The following is a 22,798-nucleotide window of genomic DNA, read 5'->3' as shown; positions in this document are numbered from 1 at the left end:
CAAACTCTTGGCCAATACAGCAAGAATCCATAAAAGAATAGTGTCCTTAACATGTTCACCAAGTCCAAGTTGGCCCCAACACCATGCCAAATCCCTGAAAAATGCAACCCAACCCCAGTTCAGTCTATTAGGAGCTGTCACAAGGAGCAGGAGTCCAGGAAAAGTCCACATCCAGGAAAAGTCCGCATGGCACTGGAATTGTCACAGTTCTATACTTTGCAGCTCATGTCCAAGTTCCAGTGACTGCTGCTTCTAGCTGGTAATGATTCAGGAAGACTGGAAAAGCCATATGCAGCATGTGTGGAGATGGAGCTTCTGTTCTCCTCTGCCTGGAGAGATGAGACCAGGTTGCTTTTCCCTGGAGCTCTGTGACTGTGGCTTGGTAAAGAGAACCTTGGGATACACTAAGCTGGGTGGCAAAGGTAGATTCATAATAGAAGTTGGAAAAGGGGGAAAGAGAGCTCTAAATTAGGAGAATGTCCCAGCCTGAAATATGAGTGGGGCATTGAGGTAGGAGGAATAAAGGAAACACTATATATTAAACAAAGCAACAGAAAATAGGACTATCAACACCCACAACAGAGATCTTTGAGGGAAGAATAAAAACCTGACTATTCAGGTAAGACATAGTTAAGTGGCCCTTGTGCAAATGAGATCAGTTTACCTGCTTCTTGGAAGAAATACCCTAGGCTCGTCCACAGTGTTGTAGATGGGGCCAACGACCCTGGGCCTCTTCAGCCTTCAGTGGCAAACCCCAGCATTCTGGGCAAGGTTAGGTCATAGGTGGCTGGAGCAGGGATGAAAGAGACTGAATCCTCCCTTAGAGGAGTGAGGGGGAAGCCTACCTTCCAGTGTCCCTGTTTCCTCACAGCAGAGGCATGTAGGTCTGGCAGGCTTTAGCTCAATGACCTTCCTTTCCACTATTGAAGCAGGACCCAGATGGCATCCTATGAGACCCCTTTGGGGCGTTGGAGCCTTTAAGGGCATATCCTAAAGGCTGGTTGTTCCTCTGATCTCTATTGGGCTTTTTCTGCCTCTTGGTATCTTAAAGGCCATGCTCAGAAGATCTCGCTGAGGGGTTTGAGGATCCCCATCCACCTATATAAATCTTTTCCATATATCTGGAGCTATTTGGATAAAGACAAAACAGTGTTATTAGCTGGATCAAATAAAGAAGGTAGTAGTTTGCAGGAGAAAAAGATTTGGCGTCTCCTATTCATCAGCATTCAAAAGAAATTTAAATTTTTTGTTAAGTAAAAAGCATGATATGGTAGACCCGTAGGAGTTCCAGGATATGACTCCTCCCTTTTAAATTTTTTAAATTGACCTTAAAATATTTTCTGGGTACACTTTAATAATACCTTGACTTTAAAGATTGTAAGAATGACAAAATACAGTAAATGCTTTTGCTCCATATGCAGGAGCATTGTCAGTTTAACCAGTTTAGTAAATCCAATAATAGAACAGTGCATACAGAAAATGAGCTATAACATGCTTAGCAGTCTCTCCTGTTCTGACAGAGGTTACTATAAATCCAGAATATGTATCCACTGTAACGTGGACATAGGACTTTTTGCCAAATGAAGGTATATGGGTAACATCCATTTGCCAAGTTGTCCTGGTATGGGTCCTTGAGGGTTAACTCCAATGGAAGGGGCAGATTGCAGTATAGGACCCCTTGGACAGGATTTCCCAATCTGCCGTGCTGCTTCCCGAGAAAGTTGAAACTGTTTATAGAGGGCTGCAGTGTTCTGGTGATGAATAGTATGAGGGTAAAATGCTCGATCTGTCATGGTTGCTCCAAATACTTTGCTTTTGGGTAGCTTGATCAACAAGAGTATTCCTAGGCCCTGGTCGGTTTGCTCAATGGTAGAGCGTTGGCGTGGCGTCCAGGAGTCCCAGGTTCGATTCCCGGCCAGGGCACACAGGAGAAGCACCCATCTGCCTCTCCACACCTCCCCCTCTCCCCCCCTCCGTCTCTCTCCTCCCCTCCTGCAGCCAAGGCTCCACTGGAGCAAAGTTGGCCCTGGCGCTGAGGACGGCTCTGTGGCCCCCGCCTCAGGTGCCAGAATGGCCCTGGTTGCAACAGAGCAATATCCCAGATGGGCAGAGCATCCCCCCCTCATTGGCGTGCCGGGTGGACCCCTGAAGGGCGCATGCAGGGAGTCTGTCCAACTGCCTCCCCGTCTCCAACCCCAGAAAAAATACAAAAAAAAAAAAAAAAAAAAAAAAAGGGCATTCCCTTGTGCTAAAGTGCCAGGGAGCATGGAGTGAGCTCAAGTATGTCCTATAAAACATAAGGCTCTATGTTGACATACAAGTCTTTGAAGAAGGAGGAACTGCTGAAATAGTTCATCAGCATTTGTCCCTAAGACAGCAGTCTTTATAGTGGAAACACCAGAAGTAAATATTTGTTGTCTGTATATAAATTAAAGGGGGAATATGGCAAATGCTGAAAAGCCATAATGGCATATAATTCTAGACTTTGAGCTGATTTTAAGTTGACAATTTCAGTATAAAGTTGTCCATTGATTGCAAGAGCAATTTGCCATTTAGTGCAGGTTTCCCAGAGCCATTGTTGTTGATCCATTGAAAAAAGGAACAACAATAATTTTGAGGCTCAAAACCTATAAGCCGTAAGCGTCGCCTATGCCCCTTGATAATCCAGGAGGCAAAAAGATCAAAATATGGAAGTGTATTCCATGGGCTATTAGATGGTTCAATGTGCCCAAGCTGTAGCTGCTCTTGTACCAATTGAGCAGCTGCCCTAAATTTCTCCTGAGAAAGGGGCCATTGGTCTACCCATACAGGATTATCTGATTTCCAAGTAATTGGGTCTGCACAATGCATTATTGAGGTAGCAAGAGCTACCAAGACCCCTATGCTAAATTTTGATATCCTAATCCACACCTTCTGGTATTGGATGCCACTTCTATGGGGGTGAGAATTCCTTGCTGTTCTTTCCCTAGTCCCTTGGTGGGCAAAAATCCCCGATCAAGCATCTGAGTACAGACTAAACCATTAGGACTGACAAGCAACACTCCCATATTTTTCAAAACATCTCTACCCCACAAATTAACTGGCCATCCAGGGAGCACATAAGGCTTTAAAAATCCAGAATGACCTCCTTAATCTTTCCAATGTAGAAAACTAGAACTGTGTTGAGGGGATTTACTCTGCCCTATACCTTGTAATCTTTGGCTGCTGCATGAGTGGGCCAGGAAGGAGGCCAATGTAGCTTAGCAATAACAGATACATCAACTCCAGTATCTTAAAGTCCTTTAAATTTATGCTCATGGCAAAGATGGCCCGGGTGCTGGGGATGGCTCTGTGGCCTCTGCCCCAGGCGCTAGAGTGGCTCTGGTCGCAATATGGCGACGCCCAGGATGGGCAGAGCATCGCCCCCTGGTGGGCAGAGCGTCGCCCCCTGGTGGGCGTGCCGGGTGGATCCCAGTCGGGCGCATGCGGGAGTCTGTCTGACTGTCTCTCCCTGTTTCCAGCTTCAGAAAAATGAAAAAATAAAAATAAATAAATAAATTTATGCTCATGTATTGTTAGTTCCATTTCAAGGCATTCCTGACCTATTTTTTTTTTAATCCAATTGGAAAAATCAGAGGAGCCAAATCACCAATTTGCTTGGGGCCCCTTTTGCAAGATGTGGCCTGAGAAGCAGAATTAGCATCCTTATACTAATCTTCTAACTGCCTGAATTAGCCATGAGACACATTCTTTTTTTTTTTTTTTTTTTTACGAAGCTGGAAACGGGGAGAGATCCACCCGGCACGCCCACCAGGGGGCGACGCTCTGCGCACCAGGGGACGATGCTCTGCCCCTCTGGGGTGTTGCTCTGTCGCGACCAGAGCCACTCTAGCGCCTGGGGCAGAGGCCAAGGAGCCATCCCCAGCGCCTGGGCCATCTTTGCTCCAATGAAGCCTCGCTGCGGGAGGGGAAGAGAGAGACAGAGAGGAAGGAGAGGGGGAAGGGTGGAGAAGCAGATGGGTGCTTCTCCTGTGTGCCCTGGCTGGGAATCGAACCTGGGACCCCTTGCACACCAGGCCGATGCTCTACCACTGAGCCAACCGGCCAGGGCTGAGACACATTCTTTTTTTTGTTTTTTGATTAATTTTGATGGGGTGACATTGATAAAATTGTCTTCCGTCACCTTCTAACTGGTTTTCTTTGTGTTCTTCCCCTCCCCCAAACCCCTCCCTCTCCTCCCCTCCACTCTGTAACCCCAACACTGTTGTCCATGTCTCTTGAGTCTCATTTTTATGTCCCACCTATGTATGAAATCATATAGTTCTTAGTTTTTTCTGATTTACTTATTTCGCTCAGTATAATGTTATCAAGGTCCATCCATGTTGTTGTAAAAGATCCAATGTCATCATTTCTTATGGCTGAGTAGTATTCCATAGTATATATCAGTGGTTCTCTACCTTTCTAATGCCGTGACCCCGCAATACAGTTCCTCATGTTGCGGTGACCCCAAACCAAAAAAATAATTTTGGTGGCTACTTCATAACTGTAATTTTGCTACAGTTATGATTCGGAATGTAAATACCTGATATGCATTATGTATTTTCCGATGGATTTAGGCGACCCCGCCAGGGTTGTGACCCACAGGTTGAGAACCGCTGGTACATATATACCAATGCTTTTTAATCCACTCGTCCTCTAATGGACACTTGGGCTGTTTCCAGATCTTTGCTATTGTGAACAACCATAGCCATAAACATGGGGGTGCATTTCTTCTTTCAAACAGTGCTATGGTGTTCTTGGGGTATATTCCTAACAGTGGTATAGCTGGGTCAAAAGGCAGTTCAATTTTTAATTTCTTGAGCACTCTCAGTTTTTAAAATTGAATTATGGATGTGTTATAGAAAAGAATGCTGGATACCTAGGCAAATAGTATTGATATTCTGAACTAGGCAGGGTTGTTCTATCAGCCTGATTGTGTTGGGAGTTGCATTAGTCTAGTCAGGAATTACGCTGGCTTTGGCTTTTGTTATAGCTATTGATATTTCAGTACACCACTGAACTTCAAATTCTTGGAGTGCTGGATTGTTATTGGTTTGTACTTTGTGTGGGGCCAAAATTTTTTTCTCACTGTTCCTTTTCCACCATCTGTAGGTCCTCTATCCCTGAGATACAGTGGATGCTCCTTTGCTCCTGTCTGCCCCTTCTCCTTCCTCAGTAGTAGATTGCTACTTGCTATTTACGGCAGGCTCCTGTTTGGAACAGAGTGTTTTCTTGGATTTCATGCTCTAGTCACAACATTATGCAGAACTTACGTACTTTTACCTCAGGGTGTAACTTTCTCAATACTCCCACCTCACCTCCCATGGCAGTTGAACCTTGCCTTCTATCAGTGCAGAAGTCCTCAGTAGGAGTGAGTTTCCTGTCCAATTCCAGTAGCAGATGGCTTTTGCTTCTACCACCTCTAGCAGTAATGACATTTCCCTGGTCCTATGCCAGGGATGATTTCTTGCCTTTCCCCTAGACACATATGATGGCTTTTGCCTCAGATGAGAAAAGGGTCCATGATTCTGACATGCAGCCGATCGTGACCTATATGTCCACACCAGTGAGGAAGGCTCTTTTAGTTTCCTGCCCTCTTGGTTTCTTATGAATACCCATTGATGCTTGTAGATCAGAACTGAGGAGTGCTTATGGTCTCTTCTTTTCTGCCAGGCTTACAGATATTCTAATATCATGTTAGCTGCTACCAAACCTTTTAGAATTGGTTAAAAATCTAGTTATTTTCTTCTTACGCAGGTTTATAGTAGCCATCTCTTCATCCTGTGCTTTGTAAATTGTGAAATTGTTGTCTCTCCTCAGAAGGACTTTTCAACCTTTGAAATGCAGTTCACTTCATTGCCTTGCAACCTCAGCTCTCTGATGAACTAAAAATAAAAATTATGATTTTATAGATTTTCTAACATTTATGTTGAGAGACAGTACTATTCTCATGTGGCTTTTAGCTTGCTAAATGGAAACAGAATTCTAGAGTTGATTGTCTAACTGGTCTGTGTTCCTTTTTTTTTTAAAATGTCCTTTTGCAGTTCCCCTATACCTTGAGGGTGAGACCTAAACCCTTAAGCCTGGCCTGACAGAACCTTTGTGATCTGGCCAATATCCATCTCAGCAAGCCTCACCTTGCCATCTAGAGTCAGGGACCTTGATAGTTAATATCTGTGCAAATCCTAAATGTTGTAGAAGAAATTCTCTATTTGTGGTTTTTATTGTTCAGTGCCTGAGAATCACCTTCCGTTCTTTGACTGTTTCCTTCTTCAAACATGCTTTAGGTTTTCATTTATTTTTCTTATGTATATTTAAGCATCAGTTGTGGTTTTATGTAAGCAACATAAAATGACGTAACTGAGGAAGGAAAGATTCAACAAACTAAAAGGCTATTTACAAATTAGTTCAATTATTTATACTGTTGCTCTTGGCAACTGATGAAGATTGGCAAAGAAAATAAAATTGTTCCTAAATAAATCTTAAAATTCTAATCTTTATCCCCCAAATTGTGTAGCAAATAGGAAGCAGGTATGTTATTTATTAGTTCAGCGTTTTAAAAACAGTGTGTCTAGCTTGGTATGACAGATTTGGACTTCTGCCACCCCCAGCCTCCACCTTTTACCTGAGGATGCTGTATAAAAGTGTTTCCTGTATGTGTCATGGTGTGAAAACTGTTAGGAAATGCTGGGTGAGATGATTTCCATCATGTTTTTCCCACTCAAAAAAACGTTGCGAGTAAAGTAGCAAGATATTAGTGATAATTATAATTAATACCTATCATATGGTGACCATGTGCCAGAAATTTGCAAAACATTACCTTTGTCCTCATTTCATGCTCAAACCAGTGGTACAAAGTGGTTGAAATTATCTAGGTCACTTACCCAAGGTCATATAGTTAGTGACAAAGCTGGAACATAAAGCCAGGTTTAAAAGTCCTGCCTTTTAACCATTAGCACTTATTCCCTACATTATTAAATTGTGTGCAATAGAAACAGTTCATAATTTCTTCTCTCATGTTTTCTCTCTACTTGAGCTTGAAATACTTGCACATAAGAAATGGTTTCTCATTGCTGTATTAATTGATTCTTCTGATAGCAGATGAATTTTTGGAAAAAGAGCTATTTGAATTGTTTTTCAAATGTTTTGGGAAAAATAGGCACCTTTATTTAACTGAGTTTTAATGAGCACTGAAGAAGGAATTATCCCCCAACAATAATAGCTATTCACACACTGAAGGCAAAACATAGTAAACCATGCATGATGCACAGTGGGAATGTGGCTGCACAGTGTTCATAAATTGCTCAAGTTGATTTGTAGATTTTCTTGATTCATTCATGAAGTGATAATGCTCATTGTCTTATCAAACGTCTATGCCAGAAACAGAGAGCAAACAGATCTCTGAGTGCTGAAGTCATTCACTAGAGATTCAAGTTCAATATTAAAGTAATCTGAAAGCATCACAAGTCCTCATGACCTTAAAGAGAATTCTGAATGTTGTCTTTCATTACCTTTCATGTGGTGTAGGATGCTGAGAAACTGTCCAAGTCCCAGAATAGAAGAAGTTGCTTGCTGATGTTTTGACTGTGGTTTGCAATATGATGAATGCTGTGTTTGGATTTAAGATTTTGTTTTCTCCATACTAGGTTGGTGATGTAGTAGAAGTACAGGCCAATGAAACTTTTCCTTGTGATCTTGTACTTCTATCATCCTGCACTATTGATGGAATCTGTTATGTTACAACAGCCAGTCTTGATGGCGAATCCAATTGTAAGGTAATGACAACTAAAACTTTCCTCACTATTTTATGTTCAGCATATTTAATCATAAAATCCTCCTTTCCACAGCCCACTAACCTTTTATCTTATTTTATCTTATTTATATATGTTTTATATTTGATGATAGCTTTTATGTAATTATGTTTGAATTTCTAAGCAAATTCTCAACTTTGGGGAACAGAGTGTTATTGAGTGAGGGAAATTGATGTCCCAAATACATGTGACCACATTTTTTTTGTTTTGTTTTGTTTTTATAAATAAATTTTTATTAATGTTAATGGGGTAACATCAATAAATCAGGGTACATATATTCAAAGAAAACATGTCCAGGTTATCTTGTCATTCAGTTATGTTGCATATCCATCACCCAAATTCAGATTGTCCTCCGTCACCCTCTATCTAGTTTTCTTTGTGCCCATCCCCCTCCCCCTTCCCCACTCCCTCCTTCCCTCCCCCGCACCCCCTCCCCCAACCCCAGTAACCAACACACTCTTGTCCATGTCTCTTATTTTCATTTTAATGTCCCACCAATGTATGGAATCATGTAGTTCTTGTTTTTTTCTGATTTACTTATTTCACTCCGTATAATGTTATCAAGATCCCACCATTTTGTTGTAAATGATCCAATGTCATCATTTCTTATGGCTGAGTAGTATTCCATAGTGTATATGTGCCACATCTTCTTTATCCAGTTTTCTATTGAAGGTCTTTTTGGTTGTTTCCATGTCTTGGCCACTGTGAACAATGCTGCAATGAACACGGGGCTACATGTGTCTTTACGTATCAGTGTTTCTGAGGTTTTGGGGTATATATCCAGTAGAGGGATTGCTGGGTCATAAGGTAGTTCTATCTTCAGTTTGTTGAGGAACCACCATACTTTCTTCCATAATGGTTGTACTACTTTACATTCCCACCAACAGTGAATGAGGGTTCCTTTTTCTCCACAGCTTCTCCAACATTTGCTATTACCTGTCTTGTTGATAATAGCTAATCTAACAGCTAATAGCTAATCTAACAGGTATGAGATGGTATCTCATTGTAGTTTTGATTTGCATTTCTCTAATAACTAATGGAGATGAGCATCTTTTCATATATATGTTGGCCATTTGTATTTCGTCCGGGGAGAAGTGTCTGTTCATGTCCTCTTCCCATTTTTTTATTGGATTGTTTGTTTGTTGTTGAGTTTTATGAGTTCTTTGTATATTTTGGATATTAAGACCTTCTCTGAGCTGTTGTTTGAAAATATCATTTCCCATTTAGTTGGCTGACTGTTTATTTTGTTGTCAGTTTCTCTTGCTGAGCAAAAGATTTTTAGTCTGATGTAGTCCCATCCATTTATCTTTTCCTTCACTTCTCTTGCCCTTTGGAGTCAAATTCATAAAATGCTCTTTAAAACCAGGTCCATGAGTTTACTTTTACTACCTATGTCTTCTTCTATGTACTTTATTGTTTCAGGTCTTATATTTAGGTCTTTGATCCATTTTGAATTAATTTTAGTACAAGGGGACAAGCTGTAGGCGAGTTTCATTCTTTTGCATGTGGCTTTCCAGTTTTCCCAGCACCATTTGTTGAAGAGGCTCTCTTTTCTCCATTGTGTGTTGTTGGCCCCTTTATCGAAAATTATTTGACCATATATATATACATGGTTTTATTTCTAGACTTTCTATTCTGTTCCATTGGTTTCAGTGTCTATTTTTCTGCCAATACCATGCTGTTTTAATTGTCATGACCCTATAATATAGTTTGAAGTCAGGTATTGTAATGACCCCAGCTTCGCTCTTTTTCCTTAGGATTGCTTTGGCTATTTGGGGGTTTTTAAAGTTCCATATAAATCTGATGATTTTTTGTTCCATTTCTTTAAAAAATGTCTTAGGAATTTTGATGGGAATTGTATTAAATTTTTAAATTGCTTTGGGTTATATGGCCATTTTGATTATATTTATTCTTCCTATCCAAGAAGAAGGAATATTTTTCCATCTCATTGTATCTTTTTCGATTTCCCTTAACAATGCTTTGTAGTTTTCATTATATAGGTCCTTTACATTCTTTGTTATGTTTCTTCCTTGGTATTTTATTTTTTTTATTGCAATCCTGAATGGGATTTTTTTTGTTGTTGTTGTTCATTTTCTAATATTTCATTCTTGGCATATAGAAAGGCTATGGATGTTTGTATGTTAATTTTGTATCCTGTGACCTTACTGTATTGGTTTATTGTTTCTAGTAATCTTTTTGTGGAGCCTTTGGGGTTTTCGATGTATAGGATCATATTATCTGCAAAAAGTGTAACCTTTACTTCTTCTTTTCTGATATGAATGCCTTTTATTTCTTTGTCTTGTCTGATTGCTCTGGCCAGAACTTCTAGCACCACGTTAAATAAGAGTGGAGAGAGTGGACAACCCTGTCTTGTTCGTGATTTAAGGTGGAAAGTCCTCAGTTTTATGTCATTTAATATGATGTTAGCTGATGGTTTATCATAAATGGCCTTCATCATGTTGAGATATTTTCCTTCTAAACCCATTTTGTTGACTGTCTTAAACATAAAGTTGTGTTGTATTTTATTAAATGCCTTATCTGCATCTATTGATAAGATCATGTGGTTTTTGTTCTTTGTTTTGTTGATATGGTGTATTTCATTAACCGTTTTATGTATGTTGAATCATCCTTGAGATTCTGGGATGAATCCCACTTGATAATGATGTATTATTTTTTTAATATGTTGTTGTATTCGATTTGCCAGTATTTTGTTTAGTATTTTAGCATCTGTATTCATTAGAGATATTGATCTGTAATTTTTTTTTTTTTGTGCTGTCCTTGCCAGGTTTCGGTATGAGCATTATGTTGACCTCATAAAATGTGTTTGGAAGTATTGCTTCTTCTTCAATTTTTTTGGAAGACTTTGAGTAGACTAGGAAGCAAGTCTTTGAATGTTTGATAGAATTCACTAGTATAACCGTCTGGGCCTGGACTTTTATTTTTGTGCAGATTTTTAATAGTTTTTTCTATTTCCTCCCTGCTAATTGGTCTGTTTAGGCTTTCTGCTTCTTCATGACTCAGTCTAGGAAAGTTGTATTGTTCTAGGAATTTATCCATTTCTTCTAGATTGTTGAATTTGGTGGCATATAGTTTTTTGTAGTATTCTACAATAATTCTTTGTATATCTATGATGTCTGTGGTGATTTCTCCTCTTCCATTTTGGATTTAGTTTATATGAGTCCTTTCTCTTTTTTCCTTGGTGAGTCTTGCCAAGAGTTTGTCAATTTTGTTGATCTTTTCAAAGATCCAGCTCCTTGTTTTATTAATTTTTTCTATAGTTTTTCTATTCTCTATTTCATTTATTTCTGCTCTGATTTTTATTATTTCCTTTCTTCGGCTAGTTTTGGGTTGTCTTTGTTCTTCTTTTACTAGTTCCCTAAGTTGTGAAGTTAAGTAGTTCACTTGGGCTCTCTCTTCTTTGTTCATATATCCCTGAAGTGATATGAACTTCCCTCTTATTACTGTTATTGCTGCATCCCAGAGATTCTGATATGTCCTATTGTCATTTTCATTTGTCTGTATATATCTTTTGATCTCTGCGCTTATTTCTCCTTTGACCCATTCATTTTTTAAAAGTATGTTGTTTAGTTTCCACATTTTTGTGGTTTTTTTTTTTTTCTCTTTTTTGCAATTGAATTCTAGTTTCAAGGCTTTATGATCAGAAAATATGCTTGGTACAATTTAAATTTTTCTGAATTTTCTGATGTTATTTTTGTGCCCAACATATGGTCAGTTCTTGAGTATGTTCCATGTACACTAGAAAAAATGTATACTCTGTCACTTTGGGATGAAGTGTCCTATAGATATCTATCATATCCAGGTGCTCTAGTGTTTCGTTTAAGGCCAATATATCTTTACTGCTTTTCTGTTTGGATGAACAATGTAGAGCCATCAGCGGTGTATTGAGGTCTCAAAGTATGCTTGTATTTTTGTCAGTTTTTGGTTTTAGGTCAATAAGTACTTCTTATATATTTTGGTGCTCCTTGGTTTGGTGCATATATATTAAGGATTGTTGTGTCTTCTTGATTCAGCGTCCCCTTAATCATTAAGAAATGACCATTTTTGTCTTTGAGTACTTTTTCTATCTTCTAGTCAGCATTATTAGATATGATTATTGCTACACCTGCTTTTTCTTGGATGTTATTTGCTTGGAGTATTGTTTTCCAGCCTTTCACTTTGAATTTGTTTTTATCCTTGTTGCTTAGATGTGTTTCTTGTAGGCAACATACAGTTGGGTTTTCTTTTTTAATACATTCTGCTACTCTGTGTCTTTTTATTGGGAGTTTAATCCGTTTACATTTAGTGTAATTATTGTCACTTTTGTGTTCTCTATTGCCATTTAATAAATTGCTTTCTGTGAGTTTTGTATCTTGTTTGATTCTTCTCTTTTGTTTTTCTATCAGTTGTTTTTGTTTGTTTGTATTTCATACTTCTTTCCTCTGTTGCTACCTTTTTTAAGTCATGTGCTTCTCTGGTGGTTTTTTCAAGGGTGGTTACCATTAAGTAATGAAAAGGGTACCTACCATATTCATTGTAGTACCCTATCTTATGAGTGTTTCTGCACTTTATCGTCCTTTGCTACTGTTAATCTCTGTCCTTTCCCTTTTTTTTTTTTTTTTTTTTTTTTTTTTTTTGCTTTTGTTGTCACAGTTTAAATTTGGTTTAATTGTGTTCTTGGTGGAGCTTTTACTTGTGGTTTTGTTTTGTTTTGTTTTTTTGTATCTGGTTGGATAACCCCCTTTAGTATTTCCTGTAGTGGGGATTTTCTGATGATAATTTCCCTCATCTTTTCTGTATTTGTGAATGTTTTTATTTCTCCTTTGTATTTGAAGGACAGCTTTGATTGGTATATATTCTTGGCTGAAAGATTCTTTCTTTCAGGGCTTTAAATATTGGGGTCCAGTCTCTTCTAGCTTGTAGAGTTTCTGCTGAGAAATCTGGTGATAATCTAATAGGCTTTTTTTTATATGTTGTATTCTTCTTTTCCCTGGCTGCCTTGAGATATTTTTATTTGTTGTTGGTTTGTGCCATTTTCATTATGATGTGCCTTGGAGTAGGTTTGTTGTGGTTAAGAAAACTCGGTGTTCTGTTTGCTTCTTGAATTTGAGGCTTTAATTCTTTCCATGGGCTTGGGAAGTTCTCGTCTATTATTTGTTTGAATTTATTCTCCATTCCATTTTCTCTTCTCCCTCTGATATATCTAGTATTCTTATGTTATTCTTTTTGATGGAGTCAGACAATTCCTGTAGGGCTTTCTCATTTTTTTTTTAATTTTTGAGTCTCTCTCTTCTTCTCTCTGTTGTGCCTGAAGTTGCTTGTCTTCTATGTCACTATTTCTACCTTCTATCTGGCCTGTTCTATTAGCTAAGCTTGTTACCTCAATTTTCAGTTCATGAATTCAGTTTTTCATCTCTGTTTGATTTGTTTTTATAGTTTCAGTTTCCTTGGTAATATATTCTTTGTGTTCATTGAGTTGTTTTCTCAGCTCTCTAAATTGCCTTTCTGTGTTTTCTTTTATATCTGTGAGTATTTTTAGGATTTCTATTTTAAATTCTCTGTCATTTAGCTCCAAGGTTTCCAATATATTAAATATTTTCTTTATAGATTTTTCCACATATATCTGTGCTACTTTTCTATCTTTTGTATCCATGATATTCAATTTCCTTTTTCTTAGTGGCGTCTGAGGGTGGTCTTGTTAATAGCACTATTGAAAATTAATAAAGATTAAAAAGTAAAAAAAAAATGGAAAAAATTGGGGGAAAAAAACGCCAAAAAATAATAATTTACTATTCCCCACCCCTTTCTTTGGTTCTCTTTGCCTCCTCTCCCCTCCTCCTTAGGAACATATCATGATAAACTGTGAATTATATTATGCTCAATGGAACAACAACTGCCTATTACGGAGGGCCTGAGTTGGGAGGAAGTGTTCAAGGGGCAAAAAAGGATGTAGGGACCCACAAAATGCAAAAAAGGAAAAAAATTGGGTCAAGTATAAAATGATTTGCTTGTAATTGATGGTTGACTAAGAGATATAATGAAATTGATAAGAGGGAAACAGGAAAAAGGAAAAAAATAACTATTGTTTTAAGTGGAGCGAAAACTAAATAGAATGGAGATCCTCGGTTGGGAGTAATGTTAATGAGTTAAAAAGCAAAGTAAAAAGCACCCAAAATGCCACAAAAAAAAAAAAAACTTGATTCCCAAATTAAATAATTTTTTCGTGATTGAGTATTGAATGAGAGGAAAAGTAAAAAGAGAAAAGGAGAAACTAATAGAGAGGGAGAAATAAGAAAAAGGTGAAAATGAAAAGAAGAAAAAAGAAAAGAAAAGAGAGAGAGAGTTAAGGGTTTTGGAGTGTAACCCTCATGGAGAGTAAGGAAGAAGAAAAGAAATAAAATGTAACACTTATGGGTAGTGTAGTTCAAGAAGAGGACAGAATAAGACCGGCAGAGAATAAAAGGACCAAGGTGGAGGAAATAGAAATAATAATAATAAAGGCAAGAAGATGAAAGAAACAAAAAAAATAGTGGAACAAGTTATAAATTCTGTGGATTTTCCTTGATTTTGAGAGGTTAACTTCTTCTTCCTTTTACTTTCCTCCCCCTCTTCCTGGTCGGTTACTCTGTACCCAAGGCTCTGCCCCTGTGGCATGCTTAGTTAGGGATTTGCAGTTGATGAGGCTCTTCGGCAATGTCATATATTAGGCTTCAGTCTTGTTGGTAGTCAAGGCTTGTTAGCGTTTGCAGGCTCCGACTATGAGAGAGTCCGTTTTCCTGGAGTCTCTCTCCTAGTCTCTCCTTCCTGAATTAGCAGCCTGATGATCCACCTATGAGGCTGCCGCTGCCTCTGCCTGAGGAGTAAGAGGCTCAAAGAGCTGGCAAATCCCCACTCTATCTCCACTCAACACAGGGCTCTAGGTAAGGCTCTAGCAGTCAGAGCCACTAGCGTAATCAGGCCGGGCTGGGAGCCAATTGCTCTCAACGTGACTTTCTATGAGCCTCCAGGCCTGTTCAGCATGCCTAGCACTCTGTGGGACTACTCTCCCCAGGCTTTCCACACTTTGTAACCTGTTTTGGCTGGGAAGAAGATGCCCTAGTCGCTGCCTGCTTAACAGGAGGTTTTAACATCTGCCAAGTCCCTCTTATTAGCGTATATCCCTTAGTATGAAAGCTCTGCCAATCAGAAGTTGCCCCCACCCTGTTAGCAAGAGCTACTAAAATAATCATGCCTCTTGTCTTAGATCACTGAACTGAGAGATCTTGTCAATTAGAGCCGCGTAGGTCAGTTGGGAGGTGAGCAGACTGTGGGTTAAGCTAATTTCAGTGATTGGATCCACTGATCTGCTCCAGAAAGTACTGCAAGCTGCCCATGTGCCCCTCCCCAGATGCTTGATTGTTAGCTTGAATGGCTGGGTGAGGCACTCCGCCCGCCTAGAGAAGCTCGAGTGTAGGGAAGTTCACTTTGGCACACTTCTGGTGCACCGCTGGCAGCTGCTGCTCGCGGGGTGGGCGTTTGCTCACGTGGGCTGATTCACCACAGGCACACTCTTTCCTCGGCTTGAACGAACGTCTGTACCACAGCCTAGCCTCCTCCACACCCTTACCCCCCCCATCTCTCAGTTCCAAGTGAAAGCAGCCTTTGCTCAGGTTAGTGAGGAAGGCAGAGTGTTCCTTTGTTCGACTTATTTCCTTCAGGGTTGATTATATATTTAGTCAATTTTTCTCTCGATCCTACCTTTGCTTTCAGTCTGTGGAACTTCCGTATGCTCCAAGGATAAATTTTTTTTTGTCTCTGGTTGATGAACTTGTTGAAATTTTGGGGAGATTTGTTGGTCGGGCTCCTTATGGCACCATTTCTCTGACGTCACTCTGACCACATTTTTTAATAGCACTGCTTGCATTTCATATTGACATAACTCACTCAGTATTTTATTTAGACTTTTGAAAATGAGAGTAGGCTTAGGCTAAATCTATATAACTATAAAAATAATTTCAATCTCTCTTTCCTTACAATTTGACTTTTTTTTTTATTTTGAAAGTGATGAATATTTTCCTTAAAAATGTTTATTCCTAGCATTAGAAAATATAATCTGGAGTAATTTGATTTTTCGACAATACTCTAAGGCAGGGGTCCCCAAACTTTTTAAACAGGGGGCCAGTTCACTGTCCCTCAGACCGTTGGAGGGCCGGACTATAAAAAAAACTATGAACAAATCCCTATGCACACTGCACATATCTTATTTTAAAGTAAAAAAACAAAACGGGAACAAATACAATATTTAAAATAAAGAACAAGTAAATTTAAATCAACAAACTGAACAGTATTTCAATGGGAACTATGGGCCTCTCACTGACCACCAATGAAAGAGGTGCCCCTTCTGGAAGTGCGGCGGGGCAGATAAATGGCCTCAGGGGGCCGCATGCGGCCCGCGGGCCGTAGTTTGGGGACCCCTGCTCTAGGGTGTAGTGTTACAAATGTTTGTTTTATTGCAATTTGGAAGAACTATAAATCTTTTAAATTTGCTCAAACGAGAGGATAAATTATTTCCCTGGTACTTTTCTAACAGTCAATTCTTGGCCATCATTCAGAGATTCAGAGGGTTTATAGATATATCCTCTATATGGTGCCTTTACGGAAGGATACTAATACGTTCAACTCTGTGTTTATGCTTGAGGGCTTTCCTCTGCATATTTATTTCATCTTGAGTCAAGGACCAGGACTCAGTATGTGAAAAAGGAACTTATACGCCTTAGATTTTTGTAATTTAAGAGTATAGTGATTAATTAATCTCATTTAAACTTTTCAACAACAGGCTGACTGGTGGTGGCACAGTGGATAAATTGTTGACCTGGGCCACTGAGGTCCCAGATTCAAAACCTGGAGGTCACAAGTCATCGGCTTGAAGGAGGCATTTCTAGCTTGAGTCTGTGATCATTTACATGAACCCATGGTCACTGGCTTGAGCCCCAGGGTCATTGGCTTAAAGTCCAAGGTCTGTGGCTTGAGTAAGGAGTCACTGGGTTGGCTGGAGCTTCCTGGTCAAGGCACATATGAGAAGCAATCAAGGAACAACTGAAGTGACCCAGTTAGAGTTGATGGTTCTCATCTCTCTCCCTTCCTGTCTCTCTCCCTCTCTCTCTCTCTCTCTCTCTCTCTCTCTCTCTCTCTCCACAAACAAACAAAAAACATACTATTTTTTTTCTGGTTATTTCAAAATGTCAATACAGTTTATAAATTTTTCAAAAATAAAGTTATATTTGAGGGACCGTCAAGATAAAAATCAAGAAACCTTCTTCAAGTTTCCCTAATAGGGGAAAAAGTTGCTAAGTTGATCCGATCAAATCAGCTAAAAGTACATAGGTTTTCAAAGTCTGGACATAGTTTTAAATATAGCTCAGGCAATTCCACAGTATTACCCAAAGACCACACAAGTTTCCTTTCTGTGTGAGTGGTACAGTCTTTGAGTCTGTGTCAGCCTTTCTTTGATGATTTATAAATGGGTTCACTGGAGCCTGCCTTGAGTTCTGGGTAAATCAAGTGCATAATATATACGAATAGAACATTCTGTCTGACTAAAGCAAGACACATCATTTTCCTACTCCTCATATAAAATGTAGGCACTTTGAGCATTTTCAGGATCATTAATTATGCTATTTGTGTAGTGGAGCTATTAATGATTTTTCTTTCTGTTTGCAAGATATTAGCAGTCTTATGACCGGAAGGGATATATTCAATTCATATGTGTATACTTACAGCACTAATAATAGTTCTTAGTAAAAATAAATGCATTAAATTTTATGGGCTTTTTAGTTAATTATATGCATGCTGCAAATGCACTTCTCTCTGTATCAAGAAAAGCTTTTAGATTTTTCATTATGTTTTGAATCCACTTGCAGCAGGGTTATCTTGCTAGTTATTTGTAATGTGTTTAAAGAATTACATTTAGTTGGAAAAGTCCATCAGTATTTTTACTATTCTGCCAAAATCTCTTACAAAACATACTGTGTTTCTGGAATCAGGTGGTTGTACAATTATAAAAATATATGCTTTTTGGTTTTTACTTTTTTTTTTCTGCTTTCATCTAGACACATTATGCAGTACGTGATACCATTGCACTGTGTACAGCCGAATCTATTGATACCCTTACAGCAGCAATTGAATGTGAACAGCCTCAACCTGACCTCTACAAGTAAGCATCACTGGTTTTATTTTACTGCTACCTGTTGGCTCTGCCTATCTTTGCCACTAGTATTGCAAAGAAACAACCATCAATTACCAGTCTCTTTTCATTTGAATTTTTATGAGCTGTTTCTTCTTTCTGGCAAGGAAATTAATCAAATCAACCTTGTTCACTACCAGCCCAAGATAAATCATTATAGGCCAAGGCATCTTATTACTTGTGATTTTTCTCTTCTTTTTATTATTTGAAAACATGGTCATTCATCAAATTTTAAGATGATGTTAATGCTGTAAGACTGATGTAAACTCATGCATTAACCGGAGTTAACTGAAACAAAAATAAACCACTTTCTGTGTCTTCCAGTAACAAAAATACTTGGGGATATGGAGCCATGCATTCAGTAGGGACTCTATCCTTTTATGTGATGGTAACAATTGGTGTATTTATTGCAAATAGGCTGTTTTTTAGCCACAATAAAAAGTTAAGGGGAGGAAGTAGTGAAATGGTATATGTTTATGTCCTCTGTTTTACTATACATAAGCTTTCTGGAGTAGATTTCCTGGTTAACAGTCTTTATAGGTTGTCATAAATTTGGAATTTGATTTTTAAGACTGATCAGTTTGGTTGATTAGAGCATGGTGTCAATGAGGTTTTATTCTTAAGTGGGCCAATTCATTTTATTCTATTACACCGTTACCTATGGCATCCATTACCTAATTCCCATCATCTTGTTAATGAATGCTGGTGGTCTTAATGGGTCAGATGGTTGGATGTGGCTTACACAAATGCCCAGTAGTGGAAAAACAAAGTAGTTATCCTACTACAGGAATAATGCCCTCCCTCTATCACACCAGGAACTAGAACCACAAAGCAAAACAGCTATTCCCTGCCTTCAAGAAGCTTACAGTTTGCAAAGGAGATAAAACAGTAAAGCTACGCTTACAATATGGTGAAATAATAGAAGTGAATCACAGAAAAGGGAATGGTTGATTCTGCGTGAGTTAAAGAATAATATACAACCTTGAGTATTTATAGGGCAACTCCTAAATTTTTTCACTTAGATTAAGTATGAAGGGTCATTTTAGGTCAGGGAAGGTTATTTTTAATTCTCTAGACTATATTAAATGTCCTTGCTATGTGACTTCATGATACCTTGTACTTTAACTACCCTCGTGGTAATCACTTACATTGTAATTGCCTGTTTGTGTCTTAGAGCATGTAATGTCTTTCTTACTTATTAGTGCATCTCTAGCACCTAGCACAGTACTTGCATAGCTCATATATGCTAAATGGATTAGCAGAGCTTTACATTCTGGAATACAGTAATAATAAGTTTTATTTTGTGAAAAATAATATAATGCAAAGTATAAAATACAGCATTTTTGTTAAGGAAGGGTTCGGTCCTTTTACCCCATTTTTTTCATAAGTGCAGGTTACCATGTTCTAGCCCAGGGGTCCCCAAACTTTTTACACAGGGGGCCAGGTTACTGTCCCTCAGACCATTGGAGGGCCAGACTATAAAAAAAAAAAACAACTATGAACAAATCCCTATGCACACTGCGCATATCTTATTTTAAAATAAAAAAACAAAACAGGGACAAATACAATATTTAAAATAAAGAACAAGTAATTTTTTTTTTGTATTTTTCTGAAGCTGGAAACGGGGAGAGACAGTCAGACAGACTCCCGCATGCGCCCGACCGGGATCCACCCGGCACGCCCACCAGGGGCGACGCTCTGCCCACCAGGGGGCGATGCTCTGCCCCTCAGGGGCGTCGCTCTGCCACGACCAGAGCCACTCTAGCGCCTGGAGCAGAGGCCAAGGAGCCATCCCCAGCACCCGGGCCATCTTTGCTCCAATGGAGCCTTGGCTGCGGGAGGGGAAGAGAGAGACAGAGAGGAAGGAGGGGGGTGGAGAAGCAAATGGGTGCTTCTCCTATGTGCCCTGGCTGGGAATTGAACCCAGGTCCCCCGCATGCCAGGCCGATGCTCTACCGCTGAGCCAACCAGCCAGGGCAGAACAAGTAAATTTAAATCAACAAACTGACCAATATTTCAATGGGAACTATGCTCCTCTCACTGACCACCAATGAAAGAGGTGCCCCTTCCGGAAGTGCGGCAGGGGCCAGATAAATGGCCTCAGGGGGTCACATGCAGCCCGCGGGCCATAGTTTGGGACCCTTGTTCTAGCCATATTAAGTGATTGGATCAAGCTCAGTAATGAGATCAGCTGCAAGACAGTTTGGGAATTTCCAAGATTGTAATTAAGTGTTCACTTGTCTAAAACTAGTATCGTAGTTCTCAAAGGATTATCTGGGCCAGCAGCATTAGCTTCACCTGAGAACTAGTTGTAAATGCAAATTCTCACCTGAATCATAAGCTTGCGAATGGGGCTCAGAAATCTGCAAAGTCCTCCAGTGATTCTCATCCATGCTCAAGTGAAAGAACTACTGAACTAAATAGTGATTTTGAAAGTTTTGTTAGCACCAGAAACCTTTCTTCACATGAATCTGAAATAGAAGCCAATTATTTATATAAAGTATAAACGACAGGGGTGTTGTATGCATGCACAATGCCAAGAAGATCTTAAAAATTAATTTAGAGTATCTGTTTACATTCTCATGTTAATATTATTTGAAGAATAAAATTAAAATGTTACACAGCTTACCATTATTTCATCATTTATTTCGGAAGTATATTCAAAGCTCAAAGTGTTACCTCTTTTGCATTATTTGAATTTTGATCCATTTTCATATTTGTGGTGTATAAATTTCACCTGGGTATAGAAAACTCATTTGCTATTATGTTCTTTTTGCAGGTTTGTTGGGCGAATTAATATCTATAGTAATAGTCGTGAGGCTGTTGCGAGGTTAGTTTGCTATTTCTTAAATCTGTCATTTGAGGGGGTATATTTCTCTTTTAAGCCCATTAAAATAACCAAATCCTTTTTTTATAAAGAGGTGTGAAGGTGAATATACCTGGAGAAACTAGCCAGTAGCCTACTAATGGGTCTTAAATAGCCAACCAAGTCATTGCTGGGGCTCTGGTGTGGTAAGGTCTCTGAGTGTATGTGCTCTGGGAGGTAATATTGGAAGTGATGCTGAAGATTTTCAAAATTGTGGAGCTGCAGACACTTGGATATTCCCAGATCTCTTCTAGGCAGTGTATTTATTGATCTTGGTTGTGCAGCGGCTGACAGTATTAGAAGTATGCCTGGAAAACAGTGGTTTAAGGGAGAGCCATTGAGGGTTTGGGCAGTGGATAAAATGCTGGGAGAAATTACCTGGACTTAACTGAAATGAAAGGCTAATCATATATAATTAAACAATTCATATAAAAAGGGATGTTTTTTTTTCCCTTCTTTATCCAGTACCTCAACTTTTCCACTTGGCCTTTATACCATACTCAAAAGGAAATAAAAGAAACACCTCGTTGCCCAATGATCCCCCCAAAGGCGGGTTTACTCTTCTTTCTATAAGTGTGTCAGTGTGTCCTTCCTACCTTTCCCAGTTTTTTACCTTCTCTTTCTGTGTCTTGCTGTCTGCTGTTTTGTTCTATTCTTGTCTTGGTGTCTAAGGCTTATAATCATTTTTATCTCTCTGTGCATCTCTTTACTTCTGTGTGTTGCTGGCTCCATCTGTACTGTGCTTTTATCTGTGTTGTACGCTCAAGTAATTCAGAGGGAAGGATCTTTAATATCATCCTGGGGAGTGCTCTAAGTAGACAGATACATTCTGAACCAAGGACATAGATATATGGGCAAATTATGTGCCCAAAGTTCATTGTGGCATTTATTGGGCTGTATGGATAACCTGTGTTCATTTTTTATTTAGATCTTTGGGACCTGAAAATCTCTTGCTGAAAGGAGCTACACTAAAAAATACCAAGAAGATATATGGTGAACAATTTTTAAGACATACTTATCAGAAATATGCTTTATAAAGCCTGTGCATAAATAGTGCATGTTAAAAATTGAATATAGTTGATCATTGTTGAAGCTAAGCCTATTTTTAGGTGTTGGGGATTTATAAGGTGGTAAACTAACTTGAAACATGAAAAATAAATTATGTAGAATTAAAATTATATTACAAATGATATATCAACTGGTGAATAGAAGAGGGTTTAAAATTCCTGCTTCTGTAGGATGACAAAAATTGATAGCTCTAGCTGGATGGAGATTTGCTTTTCACCTTATTCTGTTCTTCCTTAGGAGTTGCTGTTTACACTGGGATGGAAACCAAGATGGCTTTAAACTACCAAGGGAAATCTCAGAAACGTTCTGCTGTTGAAAAGTCAGTGTGCACAATAGTTTCTTTATTTGCTATTGAACTGAAGTAGTTACTTCTCAGTTATTCCGTTAAGAACCATAATGAACAAACATCCTCAATTATAATAGCAGCTACCATTTTGAGCACATTTTTATGTTCTAGAAGCTATGCTTAATGGTTTGTATTTCTGATTTGGTTTAATTCTCTAAGCAGCTCTATGGAGTAATTCTTGTTAGCTTGTTTTCTTTACAAATAGAGAATCATCTCAGAGTAAGTGACTTACCTAAGCTCATATAGCTATTCAAAGGTAGAGTTAAGTTGAAATATACATGTATTTCCTTTGATTCTGGATAATGGTTTGGGGTCCTACAGTTTCTATATGTAACAAGGTTCTCCAACCTAGAGAATAGTCTCCATCCAGGAAAATGTTGAAGTGGGACCTAGTAGACCTTCAAGTCAGTTCCCACTGGCCTGGACCTAACTTTTGTTGCCACAGATATCCTGTATATCAGTGCCACCCT

The 22,798-nt window shown here is 38.9% G+C and overlaps 1 protein-coding gene across 5 annotated transcripts in view; it reads left to right on the top strand.

The window, feature by feature from the left end:
• The window catches only part of ATP11C (ATPase phospholipid transporting 11C), a 227,772-nt gene that overhangs the window by 131,778 nt on the left and 73,196 nt on the right, over positions 1-22,798 (top strand). For all 5 annotated transcript variants that reach the window (XM_066356440.1, XM_066356439.1, XM_066356436.1 and 2 more), the window contains 5 exons: positions 7,665-7,793; positions 17,915-18,018; positions 20,828-20,878; positions 21,843-21,907; positions 22,220-22,301. In XM_066356440.1, coding sequence (XP_066212537.1) covers positions 7,665-7,793; positions 17,915-18,018; positions 20,828-20,878; positions 21,843-21,907; positions 22,220-22,301 — 431 coding nt within the window. The remainder of the gene's footprint in view (positions 1-7,664; positions 7,794-17,914; positions 18,019-20,827; positions 20,879-21,842; positions 21,908-22,219; positions 22,302-22,798) is intronic.

Source organism: Saccopteryx leptura, chromosome X, assembly GCF_036850995.1.
Source record: "Saccopteryx leptura isolate mSacLep1 chromosome X, mSacLep1_pri_phased_curated, whole genome shotgun sequence".
Taxonomy (NCBI): domain Eukaryota; kingdom Metazoa; phylum Chordata; class Mammalia; order Chiroptera; family Emballonuridae; genus Saccopteryx; species Saccopteryx leptura.
Note: the sequence above shows the minus strand (reverse complement) of the source record. Positions and strands in the feature narration are given on the sequence as shown.